This window comes from Erinaceus europaeus, chromosome 5 (genome assembly GCF_950295315.1).
Source record: "Erinaceus europaeus chromosome 5, mEriEur2.1, whole genome shotgun sequence".
Classification (NCBI taxonomy): Eukaryota; Metazoa; Chordata; class Mammalia; order Eulipotyphla; family Erinaceidae; genus Erinaceus; species Erinaceus europaeus.
Window position 1 is genome coordinate 81,100,109 of NC_080166.1, and position 25,658 is coordinate 81,125,766.

Here is a 25,658-nt window from a genome sequence, read left to right on the forward strand (position 1 = left end):
CCAGTGTTGAGTAAGTCTACCCATGGCATACAAAATAAATGTGACTGTTTGGATCACTTCATTAATTCACCAACAAAGCATTGGTTAGTGACCATCTCTCTTGGTTTTCAGTTATGTGACTCTCATTGATATTCTGGCAATTTATTAATGAATGGTAGAGATTATATATGGAAATATTTAAAGGAGCTTGATGGTATTTCATATTCCAGGACAAGGTTAACTCTTCCCTCTGTTAGGAAGAGAGAATAGTAGCTGATGCCCTAATCCAGTCATTGGGTAGACTTTTATACTTGCTTTCCAGATTTGTAACATGAGCAGCTTTAAATTAAAATCTCATTTACTTAAAGATGCTTGACCTTGAATAAAATATGAAAAGTTTTTAATGCCTCAATTCCATATCTGTGAGGCAGAGTAGGAATACATTTCATTGTGATGTCATAAAAGTTGATATAAAGAACATAGCTTGCACAAATAGTGGTCTCTGGCACATTGTAAGGATGTAATTCATAGTAGCTTTGAATGTTTTTGTTTATTGTAGAAACACAGAATTAGAGATTATGTATAGGATGATCTCACTCTTAGACAGAAGTTTAAAACAAGATCAGAAGGGCAAACACCAAGCAGAACTTGGACTGGAGTTGTTGTACTGCACCAAAGAAAAAATCTCTGGGGTGGGGGGAAGGTTCAGGTCCTGAAACATGATGGCAGAGGACCTAGTGGGGGTTGTGTGTTATGTGGAAAACTGGGAAATAATACACATGTATAAACTACAGTATTTTACTGTTGACTGTAAGCCATTAATCCTCCAATAAATAAATTACAAAAAAAGAATTAGAGATTCTGAAATAGTGGAGTGAGACATTAAACTATTTACATTGACCCTCCAAGCTAAATGGGTGAAGCTTCTGGAACAAGGAATTGCTTTAAAAGTTCATAAGTTTTCTTTTGTCTTTAACTAAAACTTATATCTGTTTTTATTCTTGGGAAGGTTTTATTTTTGGGAAGGTTTCAATTTTATTAGCTGTGATGAGCCTGTTCATATTATTTAGTTCCTCTTTATTTAACTTTGGAAGTTCTTAGGTATCTAGGTGATTTGGTGAGTTCCTGAAGTCATTCTATTCCTGTCTTGTTTTGTTCCCAGATGATCTCCACTATTATCTTTTTTAAAAATGAATTAGCATTGGGTTATAAATTTAGGTGTGACATTATTGAAAATCAGTAACAGATGAGTGGCTGAGCAAGTAGTGTTATATATACACAATGGAATACTACTCAGCTATTAAAAATGGTGATTTCACCATTTTAGCCCATCTTGGATGGAGCTTGAAGAAATCATGCTAAGTGAAATAAGACAGAAACTGAAGGATGAATATGGGATGATCTCTTTTACAGGTCCTAGAACATCATGGCAGAGGACCTAGTGGGGGTTGTGTTGTTGTGTGGAAAACTGAGAAATGTTATGCATGTACAAACTATTGTCTTTTCTGGAGAATGTAAAACACTAATCCTCCAATAAAGGGTAAAAAAATCAGTCTGCCTGTGTTAAGTTCACTGTTACACTTATGAATAACAAAACTGTTTGAAATAACCCCAAGATAACTGACTTAATTGGGGATGGCTTACCTCTAAGTAACTTCCAAATTGGGCTTCTAATAGATGAAAAAAAAAAAGTCTTCTTCAACTTGATTAATTTATTCTTAATCTAAGAAGACTCAAGTTAGCTAGTATTCTAAAGATTGCACAGAAATTTCCAAGTTTTAGAAAAGGAGAACAGTTTAGAGTTAAAAAAAATTCATTGGCCCAGACTTGCAAAGGGATAAAGAATAGGGAACCAACCGTCCAATGGAGGATATGGGATAAGGAATTCTGGTGGTGGGAATTGTACCCTTCTTATCTAACAATTTTGTAGATCATTATTCAATCACTAATAAATAATAAATGAAGAAAAAATGTGAGTAAAAAAACTACAGGAAGTAAACAAAGGAGCTAGGTGGTGGCACACCTTGTGAACACACATGTTACAGTGCGAAAGGACTTGGGTTCAAGCCTCTGGTCCATCCCCACCTACAGGGGGAAAGCTTTGTGAATGGTGAAGCAGGGCTGCAGCTGTCTCTCTGTCTCTCCCTCTCTATCACTCCCTTACCTCTCAATTTCTGGCTGTCTCTATTCAATAAACAAATAAAGATAATAAAATCTATAAAAAGAAGTAAACAAAATTGAATCATGCCAAAAAAGAGTGATGATGAGATTAACTCTTTTGGTTATTATTATCTAAATAAGAATTTAAACTAAATATATTTGCATTAAATTTTTAAGAACTATTTTATTTGTTTATTTTTAATGAAAGAGATACAGAATGAAGGACACACACAGAGAGAGACCAGAGCCCTGCTCAGCTAAGGCTTATGGTAGTGCAGGGGATTGAACCTGGGACCTCCTTCAGAGTCTCAGACCTGAAAGTCCTTTATATAACCATTATTCTGTCTTCCTTGCCCCTGTACCAAATTTCCCAAGGCCTTATTGTGTGAAATATTATATTATTTCAAATATGAACATGATTTTGGGCACTATTCAGGTATGACATCACATCTGAAGCCCCATTCCAGTGGATTATCTATAGTCTGACATGATAGAACTGAAGGAAAGTTAGCTTTCTCCTCTCTCTCAGGCCTCTCTAATTCAGGAATTGTCTCTACTCTGCTCAGACTCCAGTGAGAATAAAATGAAGCCTTGGCTGCACAATTCTGCTTGCTTTTTTTCCAAAGCTGTTGTCAGTCTTACCACTCAAAAATGAAATGTAAATGGTAATTGGTGTAGCCACACTCAAACACACGCAGCCTCCAATACTAATGGGAACTGACCCAGACACCCTCAGAACTCTGCTTGGCCTTTCGAATGTGTGAGCGTAGCGATGAGACAAAAACAAGAAGACTTTTTGAAAGAAAGTTCTTGTGTGTTGCTGCCTCAGAAAATCTCTCATTGCATGGCTTTCTGAATCTGGACCATGTCTTGTTTGTCTCCACAGAGCCTACATCATTACAGACTATATGGGCATCCGGAATGAGAGCTTCATGAAATTAGCTGCTGTGGGGACCTGGATGGGGGACTTTGTCACCGCTTGGATGGTAAGCAATGGATGATACCTGGGTCCATTTCCAAGCTTAACAGGAGGCCATGTTGACCATCATGGATGGTTATGTTTTTCTTGATGGCAAAAAAACCCAGCTATCTTTCCTTTAGGGAACAATTTCATGAATGTATATAAATTCAGAGATTATATGCAATGTCTTTTTACTCAAAGAGAACAGTCATTGAAATCCACATTAGTTAGGGCTATAGCTACAAAGTAGATAGGGATGTCTGCATAAAATGCATATGCATGTCTATATGGACAGATGAGTATATGCATGTCCATTAAATTATAGAAACTTCTCCCCTTGTATAGTTGTCAATAGTTCTGTAAAGATTCTTGTCAACGTGAAGTTGTCAGGTAAAAGATGTTACTTGGTCTGTCATGGACATATTCTTTGAGGGTATATAGGATATATATATATATATGTATATGTATGTGTGTGTGTGTGTATGTGTTAAGGATATATAATGTTAAGCAGAATAAATGACCAAATGCATTACATCTCCCTAACTTTAAAATTTTTAAAGCAAAATATTTTATTTGCCATCACTTGGAATAGCAATTAGAATAAGCCAGACATTGAAACCATACTGCCTCATGGCAATATATATTTCCTTCTTATTGGGAAAAATAATGGTTTATAGGACAGGTATTGATACATGGGTACAGTGTCTTCCCATGTAGGTTTTTGCACACTACTCCTGCTGCCAGTCCAAGTCTCTCTTCAACATCATATCCTGGGCCCCCAGTGTCCTGTCCTCCCATCTTCATATTCCCCTTCATATTGTCCTCCCATCTTCATATTCCCCTTCATATTCAGTCATTTGTTTTGCTGCTATACACTCAATTTAGTCCAAATTTTGTCTTGTACTAGTTTTTGACATTTGTTTTCCTTGCTGAACCTACTTAGTGGCAACTAAGATTTCTGAGAATTCTTTTTCTAATCTCTCTTATTTACTATCAGCCTTTATTATCATAAACCCATAGCTACCAAACCAAGCATTTATTTTCTGTTAGGTTTATCTGTCAAGAGAGACTTCTCTTTCACACCATTGGATTAATGAAATACAGTGGAAAGCTAAATAACCGTAGGTACTGTAAGTTTACCAGAAAACCACAGAGGGCAAAGAAGTCAACTGCCATGAAAATGAAATGTTTCTCATTCACTGACACATTGCATCAGAACAGTTTATTTCTATAGCCTTAAATGCCCTTCCCTTGAAAATAAGAGCATCTACAAAGGTAAGGTGATGTTTACCCTAGACAAAACTAGGCAGGTTTGTGGCCCTTAACACAGCCATTGCCATTCCTATTGATAGTTTTTCTTCTTACCTAGAAACTGCCATATTTTATTAGTGACTTAATGTTTATTTACAAAATTATAAGATAACATATAATTTCGCACCATTCTCACCACCAGAGTTGTGTGTCCCCATTCCTTCCTTCAGAAACTGGACTGGTTCCCGAGATCACAGATATGGGTTGGCTATCACTATCTATCTATATTTATTGGCCCATTTTTCTATGGTCCTGCCTTCAGTTCCTTTCCAAGTTACAACTATACATATTACTAATTCCAAGTCCCTTTTCATTTTACTCTTCTCTCTCTGGGTCCTGAAGGAATTAGTGTTCAGAGCCCTCTGTTCTTATTTTAAGGGTACAGAAATATATATTCTTTAGAGAGAGAAAGAGAAATTGAGAAGGAAAGGAGATATAGTAGATAAATAGGTAGAGTGGGAGGAGAGGGAGAAGTGGTGAAAGAGAGAGAGGGAAAGAGGGAGAGGATGAATAAGGGATGATTATCTTTTACAGGTCCTAGAACATGATAGCAGAGGACCTAGTTGTTATTATTATTCATAACTACAACTTGTGGAAAACTGAGAAATGTTATGCATGTACAAACTATTGTCTTTTCTGGAGAATGTAAAACACTAATCCTCCAATAAAGGGGGAAAAATCAGCCTGCCTGTGTTAAGTTCACTGTTACACTTATGAATAACAAAACTATTTGAAATAACCCCAAGATAACTGACTTAACTGGGGATGGCTTACCTCTAAGTAACTTCCAAATTGGGCTTCTTATAGATGAAAAAAAAAAGTCTTCTTCAACTTGATTAATTTATTCTTAATCTAAGAAGACTCAAGTTAGCTAGTATTCTAAAGATTGCACAGAAATTTCCAAGTTTTAGAAAAGGAGAACAGTTTAGAGTTAAAAAATTTAATTGGCTCAGACTCACAGAGGGATAAAGAATAGGGAACCTTCCAATGGAGGATATGGGATAAGGAATTCTGGTGGTGGGAATTGTACCCTTCTTATCTAACAATTTTGTAGATCATTATTAAATCACTAATAAATAATAAATGAAGAAAAAAGTGAGTAAAAAACAGCATTAAAGAGAGAAGGGACAGTGAGATTGGTCACCAGGGTAGAACAGAATAAGGCTAATCAAAAATTAAAAATAGAATAATAAAAAGATAAAACGAAGGAAAAAGAGTGATTGATTGATTTCGCTTGTAACTCTCATTGATTTTATATATGTTATTGATAATATATCTTAAGTAATCTCTTAAGTTCTAGTTTCTAGTTTCTCAAAGAAATGGAAAAGTGAGAAAATAAGTCTTAGAATTTTTTTTACCATCACATGAGACAATAGAAATGAAAATGCTTGATAAACAATAGTCAGATCTTTTCACTTGTATTTAATTATTGGTTTTACCTTTGATGCTGAGCTGTGAGGAGTATGAATTGGCTTTACAGGAGTATGAATTGGCTTTAGAGGGAGAGAGAGGGAGAGAGGGAGAGAGAGGGAGAGAGGGAGAGAGAGGGAGAGAGGGAGAGAGGGAGAGAGAGGGAGAGAGGGAGAGAGAGGGAGAGAGGGAGAGGGGGAGAGAGGGAGAGAGAGAGATCTGCAGCACTACTTCTCCATTTGTGAAGCTTTCCCCAGAACCTAAGTCCCCGTGCCTTATAACATGTTTCTGTACTGGGTGTGCAACCACCTGATCCCAGTCCACTATCTCTTAACTGCTACTATTATAATAATTTTACAGGAGTATTTTGTAACCATGATAGGGTTTATAAAGCTTCTTCCTAACCCTCCTCCCACCTCTATTCAATTATAGAATGTTAAGCAGAATAAATTATCAAATGTATTACATCTCCATAACTTAAAAAATTTTAAAGGAAAATATTTTATTTGCCATCACTTGGAATAGCAACTAGAATAAGCCAGACATTGAAACCATACTGCCTCATGTCAAGCATTTCTGTTTACACTGAAAAAGGCTCTTTAGAAGGAAATGTATCAACTTTAAACATGCAATTTCCTTGAAATATGAGGCAAAGCATTAAAAATATTTCTGTATTTATTGTGAATTGTGAGTTCAACTCCATTTTATCAGGAAAGTGCTTAATAAAATGGAAAACACAAATAAATAAATAAATAAAATGGAAAAGACACTGGATTAGCAGTTCAGTAGTTTGGATTCTCTGATCTTGCCATTGATTGCTTGACTTTCCACAAATAATATTTAAGCCATTGAGTCTCCATTTGCAGATTTCTTCAAAGGTATTAACAGCTCCTCCAGTGTTGTAGGTTTTCTTCATCTTTAACGTATAATTTGTATTTGTGACTTAGCAGTGGTTCACAAGACTCAAACTACAGGGCCATAGTTCCACACTGTACCTACTATCAAAGTTCTATGCCCTCCCCCTTAACCAATGTATTCTTAGGGACCAAACTGTCTTAGGGACAGTTTGCAGCCTGTCTGCTTTTACTTATTTATTGTTTACAAGTTAATGTGTTTCAATTCTCCATAGATATTCAACATATAAATGAAATCATGCTTACTTCACTAAGCATAGTCACCATAAATTCCGTCCATTTTTGTCCTGAACATGATATTGCCTTTTTAAATTGTCAGGTACTACTCCGTTGAATATATATTCCGTATCTTTTTTACCCAGTCATCTGTTATTGGGTGTTTAGGGCTCTTCCACTCCTTGGCTATTGTGAATAGTGCAGTTATGAATAGAGGGGGTGCATATGTCCCTATGAATTAGTAATTTTAGACCCTTTGGATGTATGTCTGGGAGTGGCATTGCTGGATCATAACTTATTTCCTTTTTTGTGAGTTTGAGGACTCACCAAAATGCTTTCCATAAGGAATGCATCAGTTTGCATTCCCACTAATAATGTAACAGAGTTCCTTTTTCTTCACATCCTGGCCAACAGTTGCTATCTCTTGATTAGTTGATGTGAGCCATTTGCACAGGTGTGAGCTGGTATCTCACTGTGGTTTTTAATTTACATTTCTCTAATAAGTGAAGTGGAACACTTCTTAGTATGTCTGTGAAACAATTGCAGAAATCTGTGTGAAAGCATAGAAAACACAAATAGTCAGGCATTCCTGAGGAAAAAGGAAAAGGGGGAGAATTACACTTTCTGACTTCAATTTATACTACAAAGCAATAGTAACTAAAAACAGTGTAGTAATGGAACAAAAAGGGGCACTCAGACCAATGGAACAATATAGAAATCCCAGAAATAAACCCTCACACATATAGTCACCTAGTATATGACAAAGAAGATAAGACAACTCAAAGGGTAAAGAAAGTCTCTTGAATAAATCAAGTCTATGGAAAAGTCCACAGTCACATGTAAGAAAAATGAAACTAGACCCACTTAACATCATACACCAAATTTAACTCATGGATATTATACCTGGAACTGTAAAATGCTAGAAGAAAATATTAGCAAAAATGCTTTGGGGTCTTGATATCAAAGATGTACTTAGAGACTCAACTCTATGGGCAAGAGAAACTAAAGGAAGACTAAAGAAATGGGACCACATCAAGTTGGAAAGCTTCCACACATCAAAAGAGACTTCTTCAGAGATGACAAGACAACCTAGTAACTGGGAGAAGATATTTGCACATTACATAGCTGATGAGAAATTGATATCAAACATCTATAAAGAAATCATACAGCTTAACACAGTAAAATGAACAGCCCAATAAAAAGTGGGTAAAAAAAAAACCTGTTGTAGGTTTTCTGTAAAAATTAAACATGTAGCCCTGTGACAACTTAAAATGCTGACGTGTAAGTTAGATATGGAGGCTCTTTCATTGAAGTGTTTTATCTCTTCTCTCCTTGACTGGAAAACAGTCTCTGGAAGTGAAACAAGAGACAGGCCTTAGGCTGCCTACACTTCTGACCCCTCTAGTCTTTGGGTATACACCTTGTTCTATATTATCCCAGAGTACCTGGAAGTTTCCTTTCCAATTGCCAGTGCTAGAAAAGACTAAAACTGTGGTAAATGGCTTTTTTTAGTGCTTCTATTCAATATTTTATTTTATTTTTATCACTTTATTGGAGAGCTAATCATTTGAAATACAGTTGTTGACACATAGCTACAATCTTTCCTCTCCGCATGACAGGTGTCTGAAAGACTCTCTCTTCCCCAACGTAGGTCCTTTTCCATCAACATGCACCAGAACTCCAGAACTGCTCCATCCCATTTGCACCTTCTCCAGAGTCCTTTGCTCTGATGAATCACAACAAACCCAGTCCAAGTTTCACCTTATGTTCTCCCTTACTGTCCTTGCATCATAAAGTCTTACCTATGAATGAAATTAAATGGACCCTGCCAACAAGCAGAGGAGAAGCAGCAGTGTGTATTAAGTCCAGCATATCATTAACTAATTCGAACTGGGAACTTACTCTGCAGTATGCAGTCAGTCAGTCACATAATACAAAAATCATTCTCTATCCCATGATGATATCATTATTTCTGACCCAGTTCCATGTAACTCCTTCCCATACATTCCCTCAAGAGAATGTTTCCTAGGCCACATATCTCTTTGTCTCTATCTATAGGTTTCATTATTATTTTTTCTTAGAATTCTTAAAAATTTGAACCATAGGTTAAAATCCTGTTTCTAAGGAAGTCCTGACAGTAAAAAATTAGTGAAGCTTTGACCAAAGACCTTCCTGGTTGGGTGCCTGTCATGTACTGTCTTCCTTACCTGCTTCCCCCCTTTTTTTTCAGTGATGCAGTCTTGCATGTATGCAATTTCATTGCTTCTGGGATCATACTTTCATTATTTCAGGTTGAGGGAGAGGGAGAGAGACAGAGAGGAAGTAAGACATAGAGAGGAAGAGAGACACTATAGCACTGCTCCACCATCCATAAAATCTCCCCCTGGTGTTGTCCACAACGCTTCACTGTAATGCCAGGACTCAAACTCAGGTCCTTACTTCAGGTGAAGTGTGTGCTATACCAGGTGAGCTATCTCTTGGTCTCTGCCTTCCCTATTCTTTAGGAGATATGTAAATAATTCTGCAGTTCAGCCTGCATTCTTTCTCTGCAAGGTCTGGCTGACATTCAGAATTTCTCCCCAACTTCCCATCACATTGTACTGCCTTCTACTTTTACCAGCTCATCTGATCACTCTTCACTTTTTTCTGTACCTTCGATTACTATTCTGATCAATAGTTTCAGCTCCGCAGAAGGACGGATTGCAGACAGCTATGTAGTAGGCTTAACTCAGCAATGCGATTTGAAAACAATTTAACTTTCTGGTGCCTCTCATCTTGTCCTCTCTATAAACTAGTAGAGGATCCAAAGTCCTTCTTTGTTTATACCAACCTCACCCCATTAGATGCAGCAATGACAAAAGAAGTGTCATATTCTGATTTGAAAGTGCAGTCACACTGGGAGGATTCCCAGAGCTCATCATTTCTATTCCCATGCCTGTTCACTGACTGGGCAGGAAGTTTCTGTATAAATATTTATATTTCTACATATGTGTGCATTGATAACATTTTAAAAAATAATAGTTTTCCTCATGAGAGGAGCCAGAGGTAGCTTTGACCTTCATTTGTCCCTAGACTTCTCTTCATGGAGTGAATATCAGTGAGGAAGGGGACCATTGTGGAAAGGCATGTGTTCATTTACATTTCCAATAAAGGTGTGCCTCACTTTTTTTTTTTTGATCTTTCTGAAAAGGAGGATTTTTCTCTTATGGAAATAATCAGAAACTTTGCTGTGGTTTTAGTGGGCACATGAGGGCCGATGTGGTTCACAGGCAGAACTGATATGAACCAGTTTGACAAATATCTTGGATCTTCATACTACTGACCATCAAGCTCTGTTTGGTTTTACTTCCCAAATTGGCCTGACTTTTCCTGGCTCTGTGCACTACCTGCTACAGAGGGCAGTTATATTTTTCTTTATATTGTTATTATTACATATGTGATCACCATAATTATTGCTAGGGCTCAGGATCTGAATGCCTTTACTGTTTCTGGCAGCCATGTTTTCTTTCCTCTAGATCAGGGATAGGAAATATCTAGCCCAAGGCAACTACACGCAGGATTCAAAATTCTATGAATCTAGGAGGTTTTTTTTTTTTAAAAAAAATGTCCTGCCCAAGAGAGCAAAGAGTTTTTTTCATAGTAACATTTAGTACTCATTTTTTTATATTAGTACTCATTTTTTATATTGATTTAGAAAATTATAAGATAACAGGGGTGTAATTCCATACCTTTCCCACTATCAGAGTTCTGTGTCTCCAATCCCTCTGCTGGAAACTGCAGTGGTTCAGGGCTGGGCTATAGCACACCAGGTTGAGCACACATAGTGCAAAGCACAAGGATCAGCACAAGGATCCTGGTTTGAGCCCCCGGCTCCCCACTTGCAGGGAGGGTCACTCTGCAAGCGGTGAAGCAAGTCTACAGGTGTCTATCTTTCTCTTCCCCTCTCTGTCTCCCCCTCCTCTCTTTATTTCTGTTTGTCCTATTCAATAACAACAACAGCAATAACAACAACAAATAATAATGGGAAAAAGATGACCACCGGGGCAGTGAATTCATAGTGCAAGCACTGAGCGCCAGCAATAACCCTGGAGGCAAAAATGAATAAATAAATAAATAAATAAATAAATAAAAGAAGGAAATTCTGGCCATCAATCCTAAAATCATTATAAAGTTATCTTACATCAGGAGTTGGGTGGTAGTGCAGCGGGTTAAGGGCATGTGGCGCAAAGCGCAAGGACGGGCATAAAGATCCCGGTTCTAGTCCCCAGCTCCCCACCTGTAAGGGAGTCACTTCACAGGCAGTGAAGCAGGTGTCTATCTTTCTTTCCTCTTCTCTGTCTTCCCCTCCTCTCTCCATTTCTCTCTGTCCTATCCAACAACAATGACATCAATAACATCAATAATAATAACTACAACAATGATAAAACATCCAGGGCAACAAAAGGGAAAAAATGGCTTCCAGGAGTAGTGGATTCATGGTACAGGCATCAAGCCCACGCACTAACCCTGGAGTCAAAAAAAAAAAAAGATCTTACATCCTAGATTCATATACTGTACATAGAAACTCTATATAGTTGGAAGAATTGGTTGGTTTGGATCTGTTATTCCTATAATGAATATGGATGATCTGTAGGAATTTGTCTACGTGAACCATGACTAGCAAAACTTCCACCATGAAGCACTGCTATACATATGGAGCAATTTAGTTTATTTATCAATTTCCCCTTTATTTCATGTTTTTATTCTGGCCATTTCTAGCAGCTGCTTTTTCTTCTTACCTCAAAGCTCCACTGCAGTCAGACAAGCCTAATTAATATCTTCATGTGGAAAAGAAGATAGGTTTTGTAGATAAATTATGACTGACAATAGCCATTTTAAAGTAAATTTTGTTTATTTTATTTTAATGAGAGAGATACAGATAAAAACACTAGAGCACTGGTCAGTTATGGCTTATCGTAATGTTGGGGATTGAACTTGGGTCCTTGGAGGCTCAGGTATTAATGTCTTTTGCAGAGCCATTATGCTATCTCCCTAGCTCTTTTCCCCTTACCTGGACTATGAAATTCTTATAATTTTTTATTATGATGATAGAGACAAAGAAATAGGGCAGCAGAGGGAGAGAAGAGAGACATCTGTAGCACTGCTCCAGTGCATGTGAAGCTTCCTCTGCAGGTGGGGACTAAGGGATTGAACCTGGGTTCTTGAGCATTGTTAACATTTGTGCTCAAGCAGTTGCGTCACTGTTCAACACAGGACTATGAAATTATTTTATTTTTTCGTTTCCTTTTCTTTTTATTTATAAAAAGGAAACATTGAAAAAACCATAGGATAAGAGGGGTACAACTCCACACAATTCCCACCACCAGAACTCCGCATCTCATCCCCTCCCCTGATAGCTTTCCTATTCTGTATCCCTCTGGGAGTATGGACCCAAAATCATTGTGGGACGCAGAAGGTGGAAGGTCTGGCTTCTATAATTGCTTCCCCACTGAACACGGGTGTTGACAGGACGATCTATACTTCCAGCCTGTCTTTCTTTTTCCGTAGTGGGGTGAGGCTCTGGGGAAGTGGGGAAGCATGCTGAAGTGGTACTTATTGCTTTGATTAGTTTGGGACAGGTGCATGCAATATCATTTGGTATGAATTGAGAGAAGCATGCAGTAAAGTGAGCCCCACTCTAGAGGTTCCAGAACTGGGGGAAATATAGGCTCTATATATAGAGGAAGCAGGAGGTTCCTGCTGTCTTAGGATTTAAGAAGGCAATAGATAGTTATTGCAATAATCATATATTTGGCAATTGAGTTGTATTTTTTAAATCCCTTTGTTAAGACTTGCTGTATCATACATAACATCATCATAATTTATGTCCTTTGACATTATTTGTATATAGCTGTGCCACCTTTTGCTTCTGTTCTCCCTGGTCTAAGCTTTTAAGAGAGTCAACATATCAAACTCAGCCTATGGTCTGTGCATTATAAAGTTTGAGACATTCCATCAATTTTTACGCCTCTCATATTAATTAGTGATTTATATGACTTCAACTTAATAGGAGTATACATAAACACCATTCCTACCACCAAAAGACTGTGTCCCATCCCATCCTCTCCCCCCCCCCCCCAATGAAGCTGAACTTCTGCCTTCACCCTCAACCCAGAGATTTTTACTTTGGTGCCCTACTCCAAATTCTGTCAAAACCTGCTTTGAGTTTACCCTTCTGTTCTTCTTTCTCAGCTTCTGTTTTTGAGTGGGATCATCCCATACTTGTTTTTTTCTTTCTTGTTTTTTTCTTTCATACTTTTTTTTTCTTAGCTCACTTAATATAATTCCTTCTAGCTCCATCCAAGATGGGTCAGAGAAGGTGGGTTCATTGCTCTTAATAGCTGCATAGTATTTCATTATGTATATTTACCACAGCTTTCTCAGCCACTCATCTGTTGTTTGGCACCTGGGTTGCTTCCAGGTTTTAGCTATTAGGAATTGTGCTATGAACATAGGTGTACACATATCTTTTTGATTGGGTGTTATGGAGTCCTTGGGGTATATCCCCAGGAGAGGAATTACTGGGTCATATGGAAGGCCCATGTGTAGCTTTGTGAGAGTTCTCCAGACAGCTCTCCACAGAGGTTGGACCAATTTACATTCCCACCAGCAGTGCAGAAGGGTTCCTTTGTCCCCACAGCCTCTCCAACATTTGTTGCTGGTGTCCTTTTTGATGTATGCCATTCTCACAGGGGTGAGGTGGTTATGACAAATAATGACAACATCTCAATGTTGTCATTATTTGCGTTTCTCTGACAATCAGTGACCTGGAGCAATTTTTCATGTGGTGCTATGTGCTCGAACCTAGGTCCTCACATGTTGTAAAGTGTACCTTATAGTTGGCAAGCTATTTGCAAACTCTAGTGAGGTGACTGTAAGTATTCAAAGCATTCCTAGCACAGCATTTTCATCTCCTCAGATCCACCTGAGTAAGCATTCCTCGCATGGCCATTATTGCTGTCAGAGGCATATGTGGGTTCCAGATTCAAGGGCCAGAAGAAAGGTAGTTAAAAGTAGATCCTTTCAGCCCTGTAAGCAGAGAAGTTTTCCTGCCCAGCACAGAAAATTGGTTAAACTTGAGTGAACTAAACTAGAGAGAATTACAGAATGGTGTATACTTTAGGATAATTGAAAATTTTCAGAGTTAGTATTTGTTTACACATCTAGAACAGAATGGGGGAGGTACTTCTGCAGCTTTTTTAGAGTGAAGTATTCTTTCAGATTAAATTTAGAAAACATGAAATAGACTTTGTAATTATACATTGCAACCTAAAATTGGGTGATGGCTTCTTTTATTATTGTTCTATGTTTGTTGCATACTTTCAGGAAGGTGTTTGACTTTCTGTGTCATTTTCATTTCACCAAATGACATAGAGCTGATTTACTTCAGAATTGCCTTTTATATATTTGTTATGATTTTGTGAACTATTCTGAAAATGCTAAGTTTTTCAGTGAAAAATAACATAGACTATAACTGGCATCACATCTAGCTATTATTTTGTTTGAAATTGAACTTGACAGTTTATTATATGATTAGTGTCAGTTTTATAATTATTTCTCTTTCACTGATATTTCAAAATGATAGAATAAAAAGCATAATTGAATTGACTTAGTATCTGAAATAAAATAGCAATAGTAACTTCACTGAACTTCATAATAAAAAATTTAAACTATTGAAACACAGATTAGAAGGATCAGTTTTTTGCAAATTCATTAAACTAGTGTAAATGATAATAGAGGACAGAGAGGCATTTAAACCACTGGAACTGGAGCTACAAGGCCAGTGTTACTATGAATTCTCCTCTTGTGCCTCCTTTCTGCTTATTTATTGGAGTTAGTTCAGAACTTAAGTCTCCTTGTTGATTATTTAATCCCATGTTTGGTAAATTTGTATATTACATTTCATTATTTTATCCAGTGATAATGAAATCTGAGCCAAGAATTCAGTGTAGTATTTCTTAATAAAGATTGTGTTTTAACTGAGATACCCAAGGAAAAGCGCATTCACCAGGAATTTGGGGGTGATATGATTGGTTGAGGAAGTGCTCTCTAGGGGAACATCTAAGGAGATGAAAGAGATTTGGGAAGGGGGGAAGGCTAATACCAGGGTAAGAAATACTGAGTAGGGTACCAATATTGCCTCTCAGAAGGACAAAACTTCAAGGACTTTAGCCTTCATAGCACTCATAATGTCTGAAAACATGGTTATCTACATGGGGAAAAATGAGAGTATTAAGACAGAATTGAAGGGTGTTTTTTTTAATTTCTTTATTTGTTAGAAAATGTAGAGAGACCCAAATCTGGTCATTTTGCCTTTGCATGTATAAATATTTTAATGTCCCTATTAATATTTTAGCATTGTGTTTCATGTTCCTTCAAAATAATAAGTTCTCACTAAAAAATTAATAAGACAGGAGAGTCTAACCTCCTGTATTCAGATAGCTTCACAAATGGTGATCAATCATCACTTAATTTCTTAGAATTCTTGAATGGTTAAAGTAGTAGCAGAATGTGACAATAATATATATTTGTTTTAAACAAAGGATGTCTGAGTGAAAAAAGGCTATAATTTAGCATATAGGTATTTAAAAAAAGAAGCATAAGTTCTGGCTCTTCTGTGATTTTTCCTAAATTCAGTGTTCCATAGAAATTCCATAGGCCATTATAGATGTATTGGATGAAATTTATAATCATTTATTAAAAATTTATGGAATGCATTATTCTAAGGGTATGAAAGGTACCTAGGGAAAATGTACTGAATTGAACTACAGTAAGATATGAAAGATGCCAAGCAAATCTCTTACAGAAAGATATTCCCACTGGAGGCAAGAAAGCCCACATTTCATCTTTTCCATCTCCAACTCAACATTCGCATCTTTTGGTTCCATTATCCTTTATTGCTATTACTTGGTTTATACTTCCTCGAGGCAGGTGTGCTTTTGTCCACACATTCTTTATAATTTCCCTAACATAATGGCCCTCACTTTTGAAAGCACGCACCATTTATCAATCACTCATCTAGAGACATTTAAGTAAAATCCAGGAGACATTGATATATACAGTCTTTTCCTCCAAGAGTTAATGATACAATAAAATGAATGGTGCTCATTAATAACAGCTCAAAATAGATTGTGAAAAAGGAACTACATTGTACTACTTATAACAATCTAGAAGTCATTTGAATATTCCTGGCATTAATTTATTTTTTTCTATTTTTTATAGATAATTTTATTGAAGGGGGGAGATTATACAGTTCTTTTGCCTTTTATTTAGTGTCTCCTTCTATTGGCCCAGATCTATTATGTATGCCCTTGAAATTTCTATTTATTTCCAGTTTTCAGTACTTTGAACTACCAATGTTTTCCTCTAAGTATCAGATAGTTTCAGGTCTAATATCCAAATCCTTGATCCATTTAAAGTTTACTTTTGTGTTTTGTGTAATGTATTGGTTCAGTTGGATTCTTCTGCACGTTTCAACCCAATTTTCCCAACACTATTTGTTGAAGATACTCTCCTTTTCTCATTTAATAAACAAGAAACAGCTGAAGGAATCAGTTATCACCAAACCTGCATTCCAAGAATTTTTAAAAGGTCTTCAATAGACAGTAGCAACATCACCAAAAGTATGCCATATATCAGAACAATCAAGACACATTTAGAATAATAGCATTGAAATATCTTAATCCGTAATATCATTAAATGTCAGTGGTCTAAATTCACCCATTAAAAGGCACAGAGTAGGGATATGGATCAGAAAACTCTACACAACCATATGTTGTCTGCAGCAATCCCATAAAACTCAACAGGACTAACAGAGTGAAATGATAGAAAACTAACATATAAGCTCATGGACCATTAAAAAAAAAGAGCAATGATAGCTATTCTAATATCTAACACAACATATTTAAGATAAAGTAATGAAAGATAAGGTTGGGCATTTCATAATACTATCAGTCAACCATTGAGGCTTAACAATAATTAAAATTGAGGGGCCATCAAAATATATCAAATAGCTACTGAAAGAGCTACAAAACTACATCAAAAGCAACACAGTAATAGTAGGAAAATTGACCACCCAAATCTATCAAATAAACAGATCATTTAGGTAGAGAGTTAATAAAGAAACAAGAGATTTAAAGAGGCAGATAGTCTAGACCTGTTAGACATTTTCGTAGTTCTTCACCTCAAGAAACTGGTATATACATTATTTTTGAGTCCACATGGGACATTCTCAAGGACAGACCTTATGTTAGGCCACAAAGACAGTGTCAACATATTCAAGAGAATTGAAATCATCCCAAGAATACTTTCAGAGTCACAGTGGAATTTAACTAATATTCAACAACAAACAGAAAGTTGGTAAAAGTTCCAAAATTATACTTTTATTTATTGGTTTTATTCATTTGACTAGAGACAGAAAGAAATTGAGTGGGAAGCCAGAGATAGATAAGTGGAGAGAGGAAAAAAAAAGACATCTGCAGCACTTATTTACTACTCATGAAGTGTCCCTTCTACAGTTGGGGACTGGGGGCTTGAAGCTGGGTCCTTGCATATTAGAGCATGTGCGTTCAGGTGGGTGCACTATTACTTGGCCTAATAATTTCCTTGGGACTGCATGGTCACACAGCTTTTTTAAAGTATTGATTTAACTTTGGCTTACAATATTAGAAGATTTTAGGAGGATCATCTTTTTATTTGTTGTTTCACTTTTTTTCATTTACTGGGGTGGGGGGTTAGTGGTTTACAGTTGACAGTAAAATACAGTAGTTGGTACATGTGTTCTGAATAACACTCTAAATCTCACCTAGGTCTTCCTCCAGCATCATGTTCCAGGACCCCCCCAGAGTCCTTTACTTATAGCCATCTTTTAATGGCTATATAGTATTTTACAGAGTATGCATACCATTACTGCGTTATCTACTCATCTGCGAATGGACAATTACTTTGAATCTTTATTTTGACTATTGTGAACAATGCAGGTACATAGGGGTACACATAGCTCTCATTCTCTCTCTCTCTCTCTCTCTCTCTCTCTCTCTCTCTCCCTTTCTCCCCCCCTCTCTCACCAGAGTATTGCTTAGCTCTGGCTTATGGTGGTATAGGGAATTGAACTTGGCACTTTAAAGTCTCAGGAATGCAAGTGTCTTTGCATAAGCATTATACTATCTCCCCTGCTCCATATATATTTTTAAATTAGTGTCACTGGGCTTGGTTCGTGCTCAGCTCCACTGTTCACAGCCATTTTTTGATGGAGTTGAGAGACAGAGGTGAGAGATACAGAGAAAGGGTAAATAGAGACACGAGAAACACCTGTAGCACTGCTTCACCCTTTATGCTTATGAAGCTTCCCCCTTGCAGGTGGAGAACCAGGTCTTGAACCTGGGCTGTTGCACATTAATGTGTGTACTTAACTGGGCATACTACTTGGCCCCTCATTGTGTTCTAGCCTATACTAATCACTTTTTTTAAAAGAGACCAGGGTTCAGAGAAAGTTAGTGAATTACAAATAGCAACTTACAATTCTGGACTATTAGGTAGATTATGTAGGGGAAATATTGAGCACCTGACTCAAGGGATTGAGATGAACAGGAAACCTAGAGATAAGTCTTAAGTTTTCATTAAAAAGAATAACACCTCTCACAAAGATTTTAAACGCATCAATAAAAGATTCTGTGGACCCAAAACTGTTGAAGGAAAATGAAAGATAAAAGTTTATAAGACTTGAGTATTTTTTCCTTTGGTTTTTGTTCGAATTATCCTGACATTTATTTCACAGTTTGAATTTCAGTTAGAGGTTATACAATCAAAGCAATATTCTGGACATATTTAGTATTGTTTAAAAAATGAATTTTATTATGTTTAAGTAAATGAACAAAGTGAATCTATTTTATACCTAATCAGATTCTAGACATCTAAACTTATACTTTAATCAAATGAAAATGTATTTGTATTGTGACCTTATCATTTGTATACAAGATTATACATATAATTATATATATATAACTATATATATATATTTGAGTATTTTAAAATATTTTTACAAATAAAATAGCAATAAAAAATCTATACACACTGGAAAAATATTTTTATTTAAAAAATTTAGAAATACATAGAGCAAAGAAAGAGAAAATGAGGCAGAGAGATGATGAGGAAGACAAGAGAGAGAGAGAAACAGACTTCAGAGCACTGAAGCTTCCTTTAATGTGGTGAGGACCAGGCTCACACCTGCATGCTAAACCAGCACACTATCCCAGTGAGCAACTTCACAGACCTTATTATGCTCCTGAGTTTTGAAAGGGACTTAGTGTATCTAAAGTTATTGAATCATTGAAATATTTGTTGACCAGCAAATTTGTTTATAGTGTAAAAAGATATAAAATGTCTTTACAAAGACCACTTAAAATCAGTTTCCCCTTCAAATATGAAAATGACATATATTCATGTGGATTATAGAAAAATTTCTATGAATCCTTTATTAGGCTTAGAATTAGAAAGCCTACAGAGTATTTTTGGTGCTCTACTGTCTTAATTTTTTTATATCTGTATGGTGATACCACTGATATCTCTGAAATTGTTGATGACTCTAGTAGGTTATTACTGAGTACATAATGTCCTTGAGACAGTATTTTCTCTAGTGTTTAAGGATCTGTAAAATTCAGAACACAGCCTACTAATGGAGTACTTTACACATTAATTTTAGTACTACTGTAGTCTGAATGTTTCCTCTGATATTATTTATTTTGCCTTTATTGAAGTAAATTTACATAACGGAACTCAAATAAGTTGTCTCCAAGTGCCACTTCTGAATATTTTACCAAGTTCTGATGCTAAAAAGTTACAGAACTTGATTAGCCCAAAACAATTCTGAGGGCTCTGCTCACAGATTTTTTCTTTTCTTTTTTTAAAAGATTTTATTTATTAATGAGGAAGATAGGAGGAGAGAGAAAGAACCAGACATCACTCTGGCACATGTGCTGCCTAGGATTGAACTCAGGACCTCATGCTCGAGAGTTCAATGCTTTATCCATTGCACCACTTCCCGGACCACCTCACAGTTTTTTTCTTAATCTAGCTACTTAGTAAATATATGCTAAGTACCTCTAGAATAATATGTGAGTGAGGTATGGTGTGCAGATGGTTACTCAATATAATAACAATAGACTATTCTCTTGGTTAAAAATATACATGTGATATATTATCAATGATAACTTGAGAATAGATATGAAAATATGACACAGGTAAGTAATTGATATGATACAAATACAATGATTAATACTTAAAGGATAGCCACAATAATAGACTGGTGTGCCAATGGTTACCTTATGTGGTAAAAATAGAGTTATGAGATCACTGCATTTAAAGTTAATTTGAAGAAAATCTCCTTAGAGTGTTGTCAACTCTTCAGCAGGCCTGCTGGTCTAGCAAGTGCCATATTAGTGACCATTTTGCTTTATTTATTTCTTCTTAACCTCTTCACAGCAATCTAAGCCATCAATTTGTAGCATTTTTTTTAAATGAGTGACAGTGATTCCTTGTGTTAAATTAGCATATGTCAGAGATACTGGAGTAGCAAACTCAATTGCTACTGGGACTGGGTGAGTTTCTTGCAGAGTGAGGCATCTGGATTGAGGTGGGAGAGTATACCTGGAGTGATGGAGGAACCAGTGAACCAGAGAGCATATTCTCAACTAGGAACATTCAAATGTAATTTTCTATAAAAATATCAGGAATGTGAAATATTATGTAACTTCAGCAGATATTCTTCCTATTGGTCACCAACACTATATAATCAGGGGATGCTGAAAGATCAACATAGGGGTAATTTTCTGGGCAGGTGCCATTTTGGGACTTCTTTGATGACACCTTATGAATTTAGTCATCCTCTATTGGATTGGTTCTTCCTATTTTCTCTGACCACTAAAATGCAGGGGACACAAGGCCTGCCACACTGTGATCATAGCTAAGATGTACCACCTGAGTGGTTCTTGTGCCACTCAACGCTCATTCCATCCAAATATTTAAGGCTCAAGTAGGCAAGAAACATGTTCATAATAACATTTTCAGAAGTGTTAATGAAATGCTTGTTATTGCGGTCAGGTTAAACAGTACCAGCCTGAATGCAGAGAGAACTGAATCTCATGCTGTGTTTGTTGACTGACTGAGGAGCTTTGATTTGTAGTAAGGAAGTGGTGTGCAAGTGGTTAACCTAATGAATTTGCATTGTGGAATTCTTAAATGAGTACAAATGTCATTAAAGTGTCAGTATTTATAATGCCAAGAGGCAGTGCTCTGAAAGTGCAGTGAACCAGCCCTCTTATTTAATTGGCTCTGTTAATTTTTACCTGTACTCTGTAACATGGCTCTCCAATTTTGTTTTCATATTGGAAACACCTGAGAGCTTCAAAGACTTTCAGGAGTGGGTGCCTTTGTCTTACTCCTAGAAATAGTAAGGAAATCTAGTTGAATTGTAGCCAGAATTTTAAAAATAAGTCTATTTAAACAATTGATAACACGGGTAATATAGAGTAAGGGGATACACCTAATAAGATGAAGTTACTGTGTGTGTGTGTTAATAATCTGATGGGGTCAGGATAGACCTATAGAACACTTCTAATCCATGACATTACTATTTCAAATGTTATGGTGTGTGTGTGTGTGTGTGTGTGTGTGTGTGTGTGGTCACTAGGGTTATCGCTGAGACTTGGGGCCTGTATTGTGATTTCCTGCCTTTGGTGGTCACTTTTTTTTAAAGAAACTTTTTATCCTTTCTCTTTGATAGAGGTTGACAGATAGGTAGGCTACAGAGACATGTATAGGAGAGACATCTGCAGCCCTGCCATATTCTTCCGCCACTCATAAAGCTTACCCTCCGCAGGTGGTGACTGAGGGATTGAACCTAGTCCTTGCTCATGCTAATGTGAGTGCTCTACTGGGTACATCACCGCTGACTTCATATGATGGCATTTGCAAAAGGCTGCCAGAGATTCAAATATGCAGATAAGTCTTCTTTTAGTTCCAAGAATAGTCATGTCACCATTTAGAATTAACTACCTAAGTTTCCAATCCACTTTCCTACCAGCAAATGTCCCAGTCTGATTCTCCATGTTCTTTCATTTGGTTCTTTACTTCTCATTAAACACTAGTAAGTGCTGTCATTCGCCCAGAGGGTGGCTTACACTTAGTAATTATTACTTAGGGAGTATGGCTGTGCACTGCTGAGATATGAAAGATAAAGCATATGGAATTATGACTGCTAATATTGTTAGTGTTACTTAATTTGAAAATTACAGTGTTTCATAAAATATAGTTCACAATTTGCATTTTCTGAATGGAGACTTCTTGCTAATTTTAACATCTTTTTTATTTTTACTGTGCTGTCATTCCCATGACTCTGCCAAACATGAACTAATGTCATCCCCTGTTTTGCATAATGAACTAGCTATGTGAGTTTTTTTTTTTAATGAGCTCAGCTTTAAGTGGGTCACTTTAAATTATACATATATCTAATGTGAATGTTATATCATTTACCAGAATTTTTCTGGCTTGTAAAATTCAGATTTGAATCATGGTGGCCAAGAGGTGGCTTGGTGGGTAAAACACATGTTTTGCAAGCATGAGGCCCTAGAGTTGGGTTCAATCTCTGGAGTGTCATGTGTTATTAATAGAACAGTTATCTAGTCTCTCTCATAAAAAAATTATTATTGTGTGTTTTTTTAAAAGGATATGGATTATGTTTGCTGACAAAAGTCACAACAGAAAGTCTATATTGTTTAAGAAATATTTATATTTTGATTGAGAAATGGCTTACCTGGTAGAGCACACACTCATCATATGTGAAGACCTGAGTTGGATGAAGCCCTTGGCCACCACATGGGAGCACCTTTATGGGGGGATTCTTTATGAGCTGCAGTGTCTCTCCTTCATGCCGTCTCTTGTTCCCTCTCTATCTCTTGTCCTCTGGCTAAAAAAAAAAAAAAAACTAATAAAAGAGTCCACCAGTAAATGTGGAGAGGAATTATACAAGTGCTAGGCCCCAGCTACAACTCTCACGGAAAAAAACTAAATAGGAAAGAAAAAGAGGAAAGGAAATATTTACCTCTAAAGTATAGTTTCCAAATAATAAGGCAAGGTTGAGTGGACATATCATAGCCTCTATTTACTGAAATGACTGACAAATAGTACTAAAAAACACTGAATCATAAAATGCAAACTTGATGAATAATTTGAACTTTTTAACTGTCATCAAATTTTGCCTCATTAGCTTCTCTACTGATGAGCCTTGAGCTCCAAGTAAGAGTTTCTTTCGCAGTGGCAAAATTTGAAACATTCCTTTAAGTAGATTGTACCATATGCTTTTAGTCTGAGTTTTAGTAGAGTCCAAGTCATGGATTGTATTAATTTATGAATTTTATATTCCCTAATATGGAAAATTTGCATAAAGGGATGGTTTGGGCTAAGTATGCCACTCAAGAAGCAAACTTGGGAAGCAGATGAGTCAAGGTTACATTTTCCTAGTCAATGACAATTATCGGGAGCCTCTCATCTGATCTTCCTGCTGTGTTGTTTTCACAACAGTTCATTGACTTGTCTGTAAGATTAAAGCTTGGAGTCATTTAAGGTGTGACAACAAAGACATTCAGTAGCAAACTCGGGAATCTTAGGGTAAGATAAGTGCAAATTTCACTTCAGCAGTTTTGAGTAAACAGCTACACAAGAACAACAATTTTTTGACGTGATGTAGATCTTGACAGGGCCTCAGATCTCTGATATTTCAGTCCTGTTCATTTGTCAACATAAATGCAAGATAGTCTTAAGGGATTAAGCAGACTATATGGCTGAAAGTATAGCTTGGCATTTCTAAAATGCATTTGACAAGACTCCATCTAAACTAATATTAGTATCCTTTTCCACTAAGAGACTTTTGTTTTCTTTGCTTTTTCTTCCTTTCCATTTTTTGTTGTTTGTTTTTAAGTTGCCACAAGTGTTATTGCTGGGGCTTGGTGCCTGCACTACAAATCCACTGCTCCTGGTGTCCATATTTTGTGAGTTTTTTTCCCCCTATTTTATTTGATAGGATAAAGAAGTTGAAATGAGAGAAGTAGAAGCAAAGAGGAAGATAGACACCTGCAGACTTGCTTCACTGTTTGTGAAGCAGACCCCCTGCAGATGGAGAATCAGGGTTCAGACCCAGTTCCTTGCACATGGTAACATATGCACTTAATCAGGTGCACCACTGCCTGGCCCCCAAGAGACTTTTTTTTTAAAATTATGTATAAAATGGAACTATCACAAGACCATAGGATAAAAGGGGTACAGTTCCCACTACCAGAACTCTGGATCCAACCCCCTCCATTGAAAGCTTTCCTATTCTTTATGCTTCTGAGAGTATGGGCCCAAGGTCATTATGGGATGCAGAAGGTGAGAGGTCTGGCTTCTGTAATTGCTTCCCTGCTAAACATGGGCGTTGACAGGTCAACCCATACTCCCAGCCTGAAGAGATTATTATTTTTTTTATTTTTTTATATTTATTTAATTTATTTTTTCCCTTTTGTTGCCCTTGTTGTTTTTTTATTGTTGTAGTTATTATTGTTGTTGTTGTTGGATAGGACAGAGAGAAATGGAGAGAGGGAGGGGAAGACAGAGAGGAGGAGAGAAAGATAGACACCTGCAGACCTGCTTCACCGCCTGTGAAGCGACTCCCCTGCAGGTGGGGAGCCGGGGTTCAAACCGGGATCCTTATGCTGGTCTTTGTGCTTTGCACCACCTGCGTTTAGCCCGCTGCACTACAGCCCGTCTCCCAAGAGATTGTTTTTTAAGCGAGTTTGTGTTCTTTGATTCAAATCCAGATTGAACTTTTTTGTGTGTGGTTATGGTGGTTTAAAAATTAACCATGTAGGAAGGTTGGTCTGGTGTGATCTTAATTAAAGAAAAAAATTAAGCATGTATTTTGAGTTTTAAATATTTGTTCTGTGATTTCCTTAAAAAAACAGTGAGCTAGAAATACTGTTATAGAAAAGTATATTGCGTTTGGGAGCTTAAAAAAAACAAAAACAAAAACTGCCTGAAAAAGCCCCAGAGCTTTCCTCTATACAACAGCAAGTATGATTCTCACGGCCCTATTGTTGATAGCTGTTGGAGTCGGCTTCATTCTTGGGCGTCTTTGCTATGATTCAGCCGGCTGACAAGATTATAGTTTATGTGGAGAAGAAGGGTGGTGAGGAGGAGCAAAGGTTGCATAATCCGAGATGCCAGCAGACTTAAGAGAAAAGGTTGAGATGTTTATGATGGCTTGTAGTGCTCTGAGAGGCTGATGGGAGGGAAAGTCCGTCCTGACTGAGGAAATTAGGAGTAGGGCAGCCAGTGAAAACTATTTAGTGCCTAAGGAATCAGAGAGGATTGTTTAGGCTCTAGAATAGCATTCTGGCAGTGGGTTTTGTGAATGGCAGTCACTGTTAGTGACCAAACACTCCATAGCAAGTGGAAAGGCTACCTGTGGAGCGACTGAGTGTTCTGTGCTCCTCTTCCATTGGGGTGTCTGTGAACTGCTTTAAAACCCCTGCTTCCTGAAATGCCTGCCTTCATATTCCTTCCTATTGTAAAAACATTACTTACCATATTCTTAAAACCTGGATCCTGTTTTCCTTACCTGCAGGCACGCCAGACTGTGG

At 37.0% G+C, this 25,658-nt stretch overlaps 1 protein-coding gene across 4 annotated transcripts in view; it reads left to right on the forward strand.

Annotated features, from left to right (window-relative positions):
• Nucleotides 1–25,658, forward strand: part of TMEM117 (transmembrane protein 117) — a 581,240-nt gene that overhangs the window by 328,445 nt on the left and 227,137 nt on the right. For all 4 annotated transcript variants that reach the window (XM_060191440.1, XM_060191438.1, XM_060191439.1 and 1 more), the window contains exon 4: nt 3,026–3,125. In XM_060191440.1, the coding sequence (XP_060047423.1) occupies nt 3,026–3,125 (100 nt within the window). The remainder of the gene's footprint in view (nt 1–3,025; nt 3,126–25,658) is intronic.